At 52.3% G+C, this 12462-nt stretch overlaps 1 protein-coding gene across 15 annotated transcripts in view; it reads right to left on the bottom strand.

Moving 5' to 3' along the window:
* Positions 1-1963: 1963 nt before the first annotated feature.
* The window catches only part of FGFR1 (fibroblast growth factor receptor 1), a 59651-nt gene continuing 49152 nt past the window's right edge, over positions 1964-12462 (bottom strand). For 10 of the 15 annotated variants that reach the window (XM_050801261.1, XM_050801264.1, XM_050801266.1 and 7 more), the window contains 10 exons: positions 10871-11073; positions 9266-9411; positions 8911-9032; positions 8352-8462; positions 6589-6779; positions 5506-5628; positions 5284-5354; positions 4879-5016; positions 4637-4742; positions 1964-4523 (listed from right to left, as the gene is read on the bottom strand). In XM_050801261.1, the coding sequence (XP_050657218.1) occupies positions 4347-4523; positions 4637-4742; positions 4879-5016; positions 5284-5354; positions 5506-5628; positions 6589-6779; positions 8352-8462; positions 8911-9032; positions 9266-9411; positions 10871-11073 (1388 nt within the window). In that variant the 3' untranslated portion in view covers positions 1964-4346. The remainder of the gene's footprint in view (positions 4524-4636; positions 4743-4878; positions 5017-5283; positions 5355-5505; positions 5629-6588; positions 6780-8351; positions 8463-8910; positions 9033-9265; positions 9412-10870; positions 11074-12462) is intronic. The other 5 variants (XM_050801262.1, XM_050801265.1, XM_050801267.1 and 2 more) reach the window with 1 other exon arrangement.

Genomic DNA, 12462 nt, shown 5'->3' with positions numbered 1-12462 from the left:
GAATGATGAATCCCTACTGTGCAAATACAGCAGTCATGGATCCTGCCTAGCGAGGTGATTCACAATACATTTTCCCGTTTCAAAAATGACGGGTGTTTTAATTAGTCCACATTTCAGGTGTTAAATGTGGGAAAAGGATTAGCTAGTTAAACTTGCTCAATCATGTTTTAGCTGAATGAGTCATAGGTACTGCTGGGCTGTCCTACAGTTCCTTCTGGCTTTCCCTCCGAGCAGGGTGGGAATGAGCAGTGACCCGGTCAAAGGACCCGGGCCACTTGATACACCTCTCCTCCCACTCTCCTGCTAGCAGCTCAGAGAAGTCAAGGATGTTTCGTTGTTCTCATCACTTAGGGTGCTTGGCTGTTGGGTTCAATGATCCTTACATCTAATCCCACCTAGTGGTGTTCTGGTAAATCGTTAACCACCAACTCTTTGAGGGGGAAAAGCCCTGATTTATAGCATCTGGTTATTCCAGTGATATAAATCCTCCCACCATGTTGATTTCAAGCCACTGCCAAGGTACCACTGGAAAGTGCAGAGCTGGGAGGAGACATGCAGTGTCCCCTGAGAGCCAGCACCACACACCACACTGGTGCTAGCCTCCCGGGGTAATGAGACAGTTACACCTCTAGTTAGCATGTTTATGAAATAGATCCCTTCTGTGTGCGGAGACCTGCATGTGGGGCAGTTACGGTGGAAATGCTCCTGAATACTGGAGGGTCCATCTAGAGGGAACCCGCCCAGACCAGGTCTTAGCAGTTGGGTTCTTACTGACCACCCTCTTCTCTGGCTCTCCTCAGCAGAGGGAATGGAAGGCTGTTCTGGCTGCTTCAGAGCTTTCTCCTCTCTGCTCCCTTCTCTATAGATGCAGATGCCTTGGCTCTACCTGCTGCTAATGATCTCATTGGGTATGACTTTTGACTTTTTTTTTTTTTTTTTTTTTGAGACAGTCTCGCTGTCACCCAGGCTGGAGTACAGTGGAGCGATCTTAGCTCACTGCAACGTCCGCCTCCTGGGTTCAAGCAACTCTCCTGCCTCAGCCTCTGGAGTAGCTGGGATTAAAGGCATGCACCACCACACTTGGCTAATTTTTGTATTTTTGTAGAGATGGGATTTCACCATGTTGGCCAGGCTGGTCTGGAACTCCTGACCTCAGGTGATCCGCCTGCCTCAGCCTCCCAAAGTGCTGGGATTACAGGCGTGAGCCACCATGCCCAGCCACTTTAGGCATTCTCTAAAACCCAACTGCAGTGATGCTAGATGTGGCCTGTGTCTCACATAGAATTCTGCTACAATAGAGAGGTGGTGGCCACTAACACTTACGGCCTTGCACTTGTGTCATGTCTAATTCTATACTTAAATCATTCCGAAACAAGCCATATCAGTGCTGTCCAATCAATTTTTCCGTAATGCCAAATCTAGGCTAAAGAGTTCCCACTCACCACCAACACATACTAGCAGGTAGTAGTTGGACCAATGTGACTTGAGAGCTTACTGGTGGTTCACCTAATGCCAACTGAAACTTCAGCTCGCTGGCTCCACCCAGTGGTAGCTAATAAGCACAGCAACCTCATTAACATTGAGACAGATTTCCTCCCTCATCTGATGTTCAATCTTACTTACCTGAGATCAATACATTACATTAGCAGGGCCAAGGGACCGATGATCTTCAGCCTATGGCAATTAGAAAAGACGGAAAGGCAGTATTGATTACTGCTGTGGTGATCCCAGCCCTAATCTTTTAACCCTCAGGAAACCAGACAGACTCAGTGCCTTGATGGCACAACATCTTCATTAGATAAACTGGATTCCTTTCCTCAGGAGACCCAATCTGGTCCTCTATGTAAAATGGCCATTTCATTTTCTCTCAGGTCAATTTCACTCTCTTTTATGTGACAGCTAGTGCAGTCTTTGGGGAAATTCGTGGGTGATTTGAGTAGTAACAGCAAGGACATCACTGTAATTATGATAGTGCCATATATTTTTCTAGCACCTCTCCCAAGGGCTTATGAAGCCTTTTAGAGTCTTCATCCCTTCACACAACATTGCTTCAAGGTAGGGCCAAAGCAGAATATCATCACTGTTTTACAAGGAAAGACACTCCTGTGTGGTCTCAAAGCAAATGCTTTTAAGAGCTAAAAATTCCTTTTCCAGCTCTTCACCAAATGCCTTCTTTAAACATAAATACAAATTGTAATGTTAGCAGGTGCGTATTTACAGAGAGAAACAAAGATAATTTTACAATAGTGACCAATACTGTAGCTGCCAAAAAAAATCCTAGCTCAGAAATTTAAAGCAGCAATCCCATTTTCCCTACAGAAATGAAAACATACTGAACTTTCTTTTGTATTTAGCAGTAATCCAGCAAAATGTAAGCTTTAATATAGCGACTGAGGAGTGGTAGTTTGAGCCATGAGGTACCGGGGAGCCAGAATCCGCCTGGTGAGGACAGTGATGACCAGCAGGTGGCAGAAGTAAATTCCAAGCAGCCAAAAAAACAAAAGCATTCGGAGAATTTTCCCCCCTTCCTGAGGGGTAGGGTGGAGTTTGGACAGGAAGAACTGTAAGAAGCCAAGATCTGCGACAGTCCCAATAAATACAGTCTGGTCACAAGGATACAGGAAGGACGATCTGGGGAGGAATACCAACAAGAAACGAAGCCAGGGACCTGAATGCAGAACTAGCCTCAGGTGACATGTTCTCCTGCACTTACAAGCACCGGCAAAACCACGCCCACACAGATGGGGCAGACACATGTCTGGGTTTCAGCTTCTGCAGACCTTCATCATTTGCTTTCCTTTCTGTTTTCTCTGTCGCCCAGGCTGGAATGCAATGGCACAGTCTCGGCTCACTGCAACCTCCGCCTCCCAGGTTCAAGGCATTCTCCTGCCTCAGCCTCCTGTGGAGCTGGGATTACAGGCGCGTGCCACCATGCCTGGATAATTTTTATATTTTTAGTAGAGATGGGGTTTCACTAAGTTGGCCGGGATGGTCTCGAACTCCTGACCTTAAGTGATCTGCCCACCTCGGCGTCCCAAAGTGCTGGGATTACAGGTGTGAGCAACTGTGCCCTTGGCTACCTCTTAATCACTTTAGCTCTACCTGGTGGCCATTCCTAGGTAGGTGCCCCCTCCCCAGCCCAACCCCACCGGTTTCCTTGGAGGAAACCATCCATGGTGGTTGGCTGCTGGGCCTTGACTCTCCGCCCAGCGCGTCTAGTGCATGGATGGGGTTCCTGCCCTCGACGCAGACATCTTCTTTTTCTGACTTTCCAAAAGTAGCGGAGAGGCAGGAGGTGCGTCGTGAGGTCTGGGTGCAGGACCTAGGAAGAAGAGGTTACAAGGAACCTGCGCCAGGAGCGTGCAGTGCCCTCGGGACAGACCTAGCCCCAGGGCCCGTGGGTGTCTCTTCTTTCCAGTGGACATTCCCACCCTTTTCACACAGCCCATAGAAAAATGAAGCAGCAGCAATTTTTATTGAGGGACCTAAACTGAAAATAGGTTTAGAACATAATTTAAAAAAATAAAACAGCAAAAGTAGCAAAAAATATATGACCTTTTTAAAAACATTTTCCTTTTTTTTCTTTTTTCTTTGTTTTTAATATATAGCAACTGATGCCTCCCAGCCACCAGGAGCATCTTACCCGATGGGTAAATCTCTGGTAACGACCCTTTTAAAAAGACATGTAAATATATACTCAGATTTATACACTTTGTGTTTTCTTCATAGCTATGTACAGAGCCCCCAGTTCGGGGCTGGGCCCCAGGGCCACAACACTGCCCCCAACCTGGCCTTCACCTCACCATCCTCTGGTACCAGGCATTTGGTGAGCAAAGCAAACTAGTATCGGAATTAGTAAGCCACTGGCACCACCCATCTGGAGCAGAGGTCACCTTCGATCGAGGCTCGAAGCACTGCTGTAGCCCTGAGGACAAGGCACCTGCGACCAGAGTGCAAGGGGCTTATGGGTGAAGGCGAAACAGACCAAACCGACAGGAGAAAGCTCAGGAAGCTCTCACTTGCATGCCTGTTCATCGGCTCCCACTCCCCGCCCTCCAGGCAGTGCCTGGTGGCAGGGAGGGGTCTTGGTCCAACATCTGGGAGGGGATGAAGTGGCTGGCAGCAAGGATCTGCCTCTTTGCACCTCTCACCAACAGGTGGAGAGGAGGCGGAGGAGGAGGTGAGCTGAGCAGGGTGAAGGCAGGCCACACAGGAAGGCCCCCGGTAGGCAGCGGGCTCCTGCCAGCAGGAAAGGGGACAGGGACGGACAGGCAGTGGGCCTGGCAGGGGCTGTGGGTGAGGGTTACAGCTGACGGTAGAGTCTGGGGAGGGCGTGTGGGTGGCAGTCAGCGGCGTTTGAGTCCGCCATTGGCAAGCTGGGCTGGGTGTCGGGGCAGGCAGGGCTCCTCGGGCAGCGGCTCATGAGAGAAGACGGAATCCTCCCCTGAGGAGCATGTAGAGCTCCGGGTGTCGGGAAAGCTCGGGGAGTACTGGTCCAGGGGCATGGACAGGTCCAGGTACTCCTGTGATGGGCGAGAGGAAGCAGTGATGGGCCGGGCCCCTCCTCCCTACTCAGGGAGGTGCATGCACGCAGTGGGGACAGCCTGAGCTCTGGCTCTGGCATGGGCAGCCTTACCTGGTTGGAGGTCAAGGCCACGATGCGGTCCAGGTCTTCCACCAGCTGCTTGAAGGTGGGTCTCTGTGAGGGCACTGCATGCCAGCAGTCCCGCATCATCATGTACCTGCAGCAGGACCGTAAGGTCAGGGACGAAGGGCCGCCTACTGGAGATGGACACCCTCTCATCTAACCCCCTGCCCCTCAAGCCCACTTTTGCCCCAGGGCCTGGCTCAGGGCCTCCGACATCTCCTCGGGCTTACAGCTCGTTGGTGCAGTTACTGGGCTTGTCCATGCGGTGACCCTCCTTCAGCAGCTTGAAAAGCTCCTCCACAGGCACACCAGGGTATGGGGAGCCGCCCAGAGTGAAGATCTCCCACAGAAGCACCCCGAAAGACCACCTGCAAATAAGCGGAGAGCCACGGGGTGTTAGAGCTTCTCCGCCTCCCCTCCTCCAGCACAAATCCTCCACCCAGGGCAGTGCCAGGAGACAGAATGGAGAACAGATCAGCCTTTCAACATCTGGAGCAGAGGAAATGACCACAGACAGTGTTTTGTTTTCCTCTCGGGTGGAAGGAGGACTCCTCAGTCCAGGGAGAATGCAGGACTCTGCAGCGCTAGCAGCTCTCTATCCCACACCTCCCTGGCAATTGCTGTTACAAACTCACACATCACTCTGGTGGGTGTAGATCCGGTCAAACAATGCCTCGGGCGCCATCCACTTCACAGGCAGTCGACCCTGAAAGCAGCACAGGGGAGGTTGGCGTGGCCCCAGGCAGGGCTATGAGAGCACAGGTGGGAAGGGATGGGGGGGGGTGGGTTCTGAGCCCACCCCACTCCTAGCTTCTCAGATGAAACCACCAGCATAGGGCAGCCCTGTTGGCACTCACGTTGGTTGTCTTTTTATAGTAGTCGATGTGGTGAATGTCCCGTGCGAGGCCAAAGTCTGCTATCTTCATCACATTGTCCTCTGTCACCAGGACATTCCTGGCAGCCAGGTCTCGGTGTATGCACTGAGGACGGAGGAAGGGAGAGTGGGAAGCGGGGAGGTGAGGGAGCTGGAAGGCTCTGTGGGGGGGGCTGCCACCCATGCAAACTGGCCGACTTGTGTCATAGGACTTCTGCCACACTGCTCTGCCCCCGAACCTCTGCTTTCCCTCCTCTAATATTCTCTGCCAGCATCAGGCTTCTCATCACAGCAAGCGCTCCTCCCTTCCCTCCCCAAATGCTGGCCCCTTATGCCTCTGCTGGGTCTGCAGGGGTGCGTGCTCCCAGGTCCTGCCTCCCAGCACTGCAAGTCCACATGTGGCTGGGCTCAAACCAAGCCAGCCCTTACACACCAAACACTGCACTCAACACTCACAGACAGTTTCATTTTATCCTCATAACAATTCTACAACAGGTGTTGTTATACTTTATTTTCTTTTGAGACAGGGCCTTGCTCTGTCGCCCAGGCTGGGGTGCAGTGGTGTGATCATGGCTCAGTGCAGCCTCAAACTCCTGGGCTCACGCTAGCCTCCCATCTCAGCCTCCCAAGTAGCTTGGACTACTGGCACGCACTACCACACCCAGCTAATTTTTTTTTTTTTTTAAAGACGGGGTCTCACTATGTTGCCTAACCTCGTCTCAAACTCCTGAGCTCAAGCAATCCTCCCACCTTGGCCACTGCACCCAGCTGATATTATTATTTTGTATTCGAAGAATTTTAAGATGCTAAGTAGCTGCCTGAGGCTACGCAGAAAGTGGCAGTGCACACATCTGACCTTCTATCAGTCTGACCCCAAGGCCACCTGGCTACACGGGTTCTCCTGACTCTGCGGTTCCCAGAGAGCCTAAGACAACACACAGGGTACACATGGCCAGTGCTCAGTGCATCTACAATGCTACCACAAGATGACAAGTCACAGGCTGGAGGACTGGGGGGGCTCTGTTCCCACCCTGGCATTACCCAGGGGAGCCTTCAGGTTCCACACCTTCTTGGAGGCCAGATACTCCATGCCTCGGGCCACCTGATAGGCGCAGGACACCAGGTCCTTGGAGGAGAGCTGCTCCTCTGGGTTGTGGCTGGGGTTGTAGCAGTATTCCAGCCCCGGGGGCCTCCGGGCCTGCAGGTACTCCCGCAGGTTGCCCTTGGAGGCATACTCCACGATGACATACAAGGGACCTGCGGGCACAGGAGAAGAGGCCACGGGGCCAGCAGCAGGTGAGCAGGTTTGGCTTCACCTCAAAGAAACCCCATCCCCAGCAGCACACCCTGGCCACCTCCCCTCTCCTGCCTCCTCTTAGGGGACCTGGGAAATCCATTCTACTACCCAAAGAAAATCAGAGAAATAATTATTCCCTGCATAGTCCAGAAAATTCTCAAGCAACATTGGGGTAAGAGCCCCAGTTTGTCTGTTTATTTATGTTGAGATGGAGTCTCACTCTGTTGCCCAGGCTGGAGTGCAGTGGTGCAATTTTTGGCTCACTGCAACCTCCGCCTTCTGGATTCAAGCAATTCTCCTGCCTCAGCCTCCCAAGTAGCTGGGATTACAGGCATGCACCACAACGCCTGGCTTTTTTTTTGTTTTTTGTTTTGGGATGGAGTTTTGCTCTTGTTGCCCAGGCTGGAGTGCAATGGCGTGATCTCGGCTCACAACAACCTCCGCTCACGGCAACCTCCGCCTCCCGGATTCAAACAATTCTCCTGCCTCAGCCTCCCGAGTAGCTGGAATTACAGGCATGTGCCACCACGCCCAGCTACTTTTTGTATTTTCAGTAGAGACAGGGTTTCACCTGTTGGCCAGACTGGTCTCGAACTCCAGACCTCCCTCAAGTGATCCACCTGCCTCGGCCTCCCAAAGTGCTAGGATTACAGGTGTGAGCCACTGTGCCTGGCCTATTTATTTTATTTTTGAGACAGAGGGAGTGTCTCCCAAGCTTGAGTGCAATGGCATGATCTCGGCTCACTACAACCTCCACCTCCCGGGTTCCAGCAAGTTCTTGTGCCTCAGCCTCCCGAGTAGCTGGTATCATAGGCATGCACAACCAGGCCTGGCTAATTTTCATATTTTTTTTTTTTTTTTTGAGACGGAGTCTCACTCTGTAGCCCAGGCTGGAGTACAGTGGCCGGATCTCAGCTCACTGCAAGCTCCGCCTCCCGGGTTTACGTCATTCTCCTGCCTCAGCCTCCCGAGTAGCTGGGACTATGGGCGCCCGCCACCTCTCCCGGCTAGTTTTTTGTATTTTTTTAGTAGAGACGGGGTTTCACTGTGTTAGCCAGGATGGTCTCGATCTCCTGGCCTCGTGATCCGCCCGTCTCGGCCTCCCAAAGTGCTGGGATTACAGGCTTGAGCCACCACGCCCGGCCTAATTTTCATATTTTTAGGAGAGACGGGGTTTCACCATTTTGGCCAGACTGGTCTCGAACGCCTGATCTCAAGTGATCCACCTGCTTTGGCCTCCCAAAGTGCTGGGGTTACAGGTATGAGCCACTGCACCCAGCCTGAGCGCTCTTAGCCCATAATTACTCAGCTGCCTCTGTTAACACACCGTGTGTGTGAATCTAGGTATCTGTATTCTTGAATGAACACCAATGAGCGGAGCCCAGACCCCGAAATAACATATTTTAACCTCTGCTAATGTGGCCTCTCTTAACCCCCTTCCCTAACTGTGGCTGAGAGAGGCCTTGGGACTGATACCGCAGCTCAGATCTTCTGCCGGCTGGGCAGGGAAGGCCAGTCTGGCCGGTACCCACCGTCCTGCGTGCAGGCCCCCAGCAGGTTGATGATATTCTTATGCTTCCCGATCATCTTCATCATCTCCATTTCTGAGATCAGGTCTGACAAGTCTTTCTCTGTTGCGTCCGCTTTAAAGAACATGTTGAGACTCATTTACTTGGGAAGGGAGGGCAGGATAAAGGCTAAGGGAGTGGGGTATGTGTCGAGGGGCTGCTTTTCCCTGGGACTTGATTCTCTCCTCCCCACTTCCATCCAAACTTATTTTCTCTTCCGTCTAATGGGAGTCGTTGTTGCAATAGGTGGTAGTGAGTGGGCAGGGATGTGAAGAAAGCCTGCAAGCGATGGATCCAGGATAAACACCTGACCGCAGCCCAGGTTGATACCAAGGAACAGAGTGAGGTCACAGAACAATCTCAGGGTGCAGAACACCCCCTCCACTCCCAGGTAACCCCAAGCAGGCAGGGGAGCAGGGGTGGGCAGCAAAGGCACCAGAGAAGCTGTTCTGCTGGGTCCGAGGCCTGCTGCTTGCTTGGAACGGGACAAGATTTTCTTTGCAAGGACAGAAGCATCACTTACACTTCAACATCTTCACAGCCACTTTGGTCACACGGTTGGGTTTGTCCTTGTCCAACCCGATGGCCTCTGCCAACACCACCTGCCCAAAGCAGCCCTCTCCCAGGGGTTTGCCTAAGACCAGTCTTTCAGGGAAAACAGAGAGTGGCATAAGTTGGGGCTGGTGAAGTTCAAACCTTGAGAGGCACCCCATCTCCACCTCTCTGTATTTCACCCAACTGCAAGCAGAAAGTGGCAATGTTTCTGCAGGCATTTCATGAACCTTCACCGCCCAGAAGGTGTTAGTATATGCACCTTCCACCACTAGAATAGCAAGCAAGGAATGCCTTCAAAAAGTTGGGAGTTAAAGTATTATTACCTGTCCCGAGGCAGCTCCCAGCGAGGGTCTTCAGGAAGCTCATACTCGGAGACCCCTGCTAGCATGGGAGTCCCACTGGAGGAGAGCCGTGATGGCCGAACCAGAAGAACCCCAGAGTTCATGGACGCACTGGAGTCAGCAGACACCTGCAAGGAAGAGTGGGGTCACCCTAGAGCAAGGAGCGGGGTCAAGGGTGACTCCTTTCAATTCCTAGTCAGGGCTTCCCAACAATGGCAGAGACACGTGTCTGTGTATCTGATGTTCCTTTCCCAACACAGAGTGTTTCAAAGACCATGGCAGGCCAAGAGGCCCAACTTCTAGGACTGACCTATTTCTGCCATGAGCTGGCCTTTCTAGACTTCACTCACCTTTAAATTAAGCAGACCAAATGCACCTCTTCCAGCTTGACATTTTATAACTGATCATAGCAGTAACAACTCTATTCTCCTGACTCTTTGCAACTACTTTGCCTTAGTTTATGGATTCCTAACTCCCAAAGCACCTTCCAGAATGAGCACAGGCTTCTGAGGAAACGGCCACTCTTGCACACACCCTCCCATGCAGAAGGGTGGGCATACAGGGGACAAGGGTATGGTATGGCTGATAATGGTTTGGCTGTGTCCCCACCCAAATCTCATCTTGAATTCCCACGTGTTATGGGAGGGACCTGGTAGGAGGTCACTGACTCATGGGGGCAGGTCTTCCCCGTGCTGTTCTTGTGATAGTGAGTAAATCTCACGAGATCTGATGGTTTTTTTTTTTTTTTTTTTTTTTTTTAGATGGAGTCTCGCTCTGTCGCCCAGGTTGGAGTGCAGTGGTGCGATCTTGGCTCACTGCAAGCTCCGCTGCCGGGTTCATGCCATTCTCCTGCCTCAGCCTCTTGAGTACCTGGGACTACAGGCGCTAGCCACGACACCCAGCTAATTTTTTTGCATTTTAAATAGAGATGGGGTTTCACCGTGTTAGCCAGGATGGTCTCGATCTCCTGACCTTGTGATCCACCCGCCTCAGTCTCCCAAAGTGCTGGGATTACAGGCGTGAGCCACCACACCCAGCTGATCTGATGGTTTTATAAAGGGGAGTTTCCCTATACAAGCTCTCTTCTCTTGTCTGCCCCCATGTGAGATGTGCCTTTTGCCTTCTGCGACTGTGAGGCCTCCCGGGCCACGTGGAACTGTGAGTCCATTAAACCTCTTTCTTTTGTAAATTGCCCAGTCTTGGGTATGTCTTTATCAGCAGCGTGAAAATGGACTAATACAGACAGTCCTCTTCTCTACCCTGCATCTCTGCACTTCTAAGCAGCCCTTGGGGACAGTTCAAATTCATGTTATCAGCTGCACATTCCGTCCAAATAGGACTTCCTCCCAATCCATGTCCCGGGGGTCCAGAGGACTTGCAGTGGGATATGGAGGGTGCAGGAAATTCACGGGCTACGCCAGCTTGAAACAGACTCTGGAACACTTAGTTCATGACATTCCACTGTGCCTTGCCCAGAAGCCAGAAAACAAGGCCCAAAGTTGTAGATTAGGGACAATGGAGAGGGCAGGGCATTAGAGGCCCAGAGAGAGAGGTGGTGCTGAGTGTGCAAATCCCCCATCTACTTTCTGTTACCTGTCTGCGCAGAGGGATGCTCTTGGCCAGCTTGTGCACAGCCATCTGGCTGTGGAAGTCGCTCTTCTTGGTGCCACTCTTCATCTTGTAGACGATGACCGACCCTACCATGCAGGAGATGAGGAAGGCCCCTGTGCAATAGATGATGATCTCCAGGTACAGGGGCGAGGTCATCACCGCCGGCCTCTCTTCCAGAGCTGAGTCAGTGCGAAGAGGGTATTAGCAGGCTCGGAGGGCCCCGTCCATGCGAGGTCCCGCTCCATTAGAAAAACAACACCTATCTCCTGTGTCCTGGGAACTTTTAGGGAGGAGAAGAACTACGGCAGGTTCTAGCTAGGACCGGGATTGTGGCACGAGGAGGATCAGATGACCCCCTGATCTTGGAGGCTGCCTTCAATGGACTCGAGCCATGGAAGAGGGATGGCCTAGAACCATCGTGCTACATCCTCATTAACTCCTGAGCCTCCTCGCTCAACTGGACTGGAGAGGTACAGGCACCCAGGGACCCTGTAAGGGCCAACTGAGAAGTCACTTCTGTGTGCCTTTCTTGGTCTCCTTTGGGAGCCATGGCCCTTCTCTGCAAAGCCTCAGCACTGTGTGCGTGCACTTAACATGCAGGGACAGAGGTGTTTCTGAGTCCTCTGTCCCTAAGAAGCCACAGGGTCCCTGAAGGCAGGGTTGGTGCCTCGTTTATTTCTGCAGGCTACAGTACCTGGTGATGGTGGCACTCACAGAATGAGGACAGAGGACAGGAGGGGAACCAGCCTGTGCCCTGCTTAATGTCCCACTTTGGGTCTGTGTCATCTCTGTCGGGGCACACAGGTAAATATTTACTCCTAGCCAAACCACAGGCAAAGCTGACTTAATTTCCAAAAATACACTTTTCTGGTAGTTCTTACGAATTCTACTTATAGGTCCCAACCCCTAAAACTTAAGGAAATGCGGCGGCAGGGGGCGGGGTTGCATTTTGTTATTCTCTTCTCCCACCTTCCGATTAGGATTCACCGCCCCTCCCCCCCATTGCCACAGCAGCTAAGCCAGTTCGGTCCACCTTTCCCTTCAGCACGGAAGGCTAGGCGGCTTTCATCCCAGCACGTGCAGCACTGGTTTCACGCAACACGCTTTGCCCCACGGGTGTGGACACCCTCCTCCTTCCACAGGCCTCCTCCCAACCTTCCCCTTTAAAACCCAGCAGCCAGCCATGGAGGCGGCACCCCTGGGAACCCCCCCAGAGAGGCATGAGGCACGACCCCAGACTGAGCCCAGAGGAGAACGTCCCAAGGTCTGACAAGGAGACAGCAGAGCTGATAACAGGGAGAAGTGTTGCTGTTTTTTCTTTCCCTGATGTTGAGGAACGAAGACAATTGATTGGGAGCACATGGGGAGCACGGACAGGACCAAGACAGGGACGGCGATAAAAACAGAACGCTTTTCTGCCTCCAGTACGGGCATCCGTAGACCCTGACAGGCAAGTAGGGCAGAGTGGGAAAGGAGGGGAGAGAGGAGAGGGCAGTGCCAGCAGGAACAGCCAGACCTACATGCAGGACATTCGAGAGACAGCAGCAAGCCCTGGCCCCGCGGTCACC

The sequence above is a fragment of the Macaca thibetana genome, chromosome 8 (assembly GCF_024542745.1).
Source record: "Macaca thibetana thibetana isolate TM-01 chromosome 8, ASM2454274v1, whole genome shotgun sequence".
In the NCBI taxonomy this organism is placed as follows: domain Eukaryota; kingdom Metazoa; phylum Chordata; class Mammalia; order Primates; family Cercopithecidae; genus Macaca; species Macaca thibetana.
Note: the sequence above shows the minus strand (reverse complement) of the source record. Positions and strands in the feature narration are given on the sequence as shown.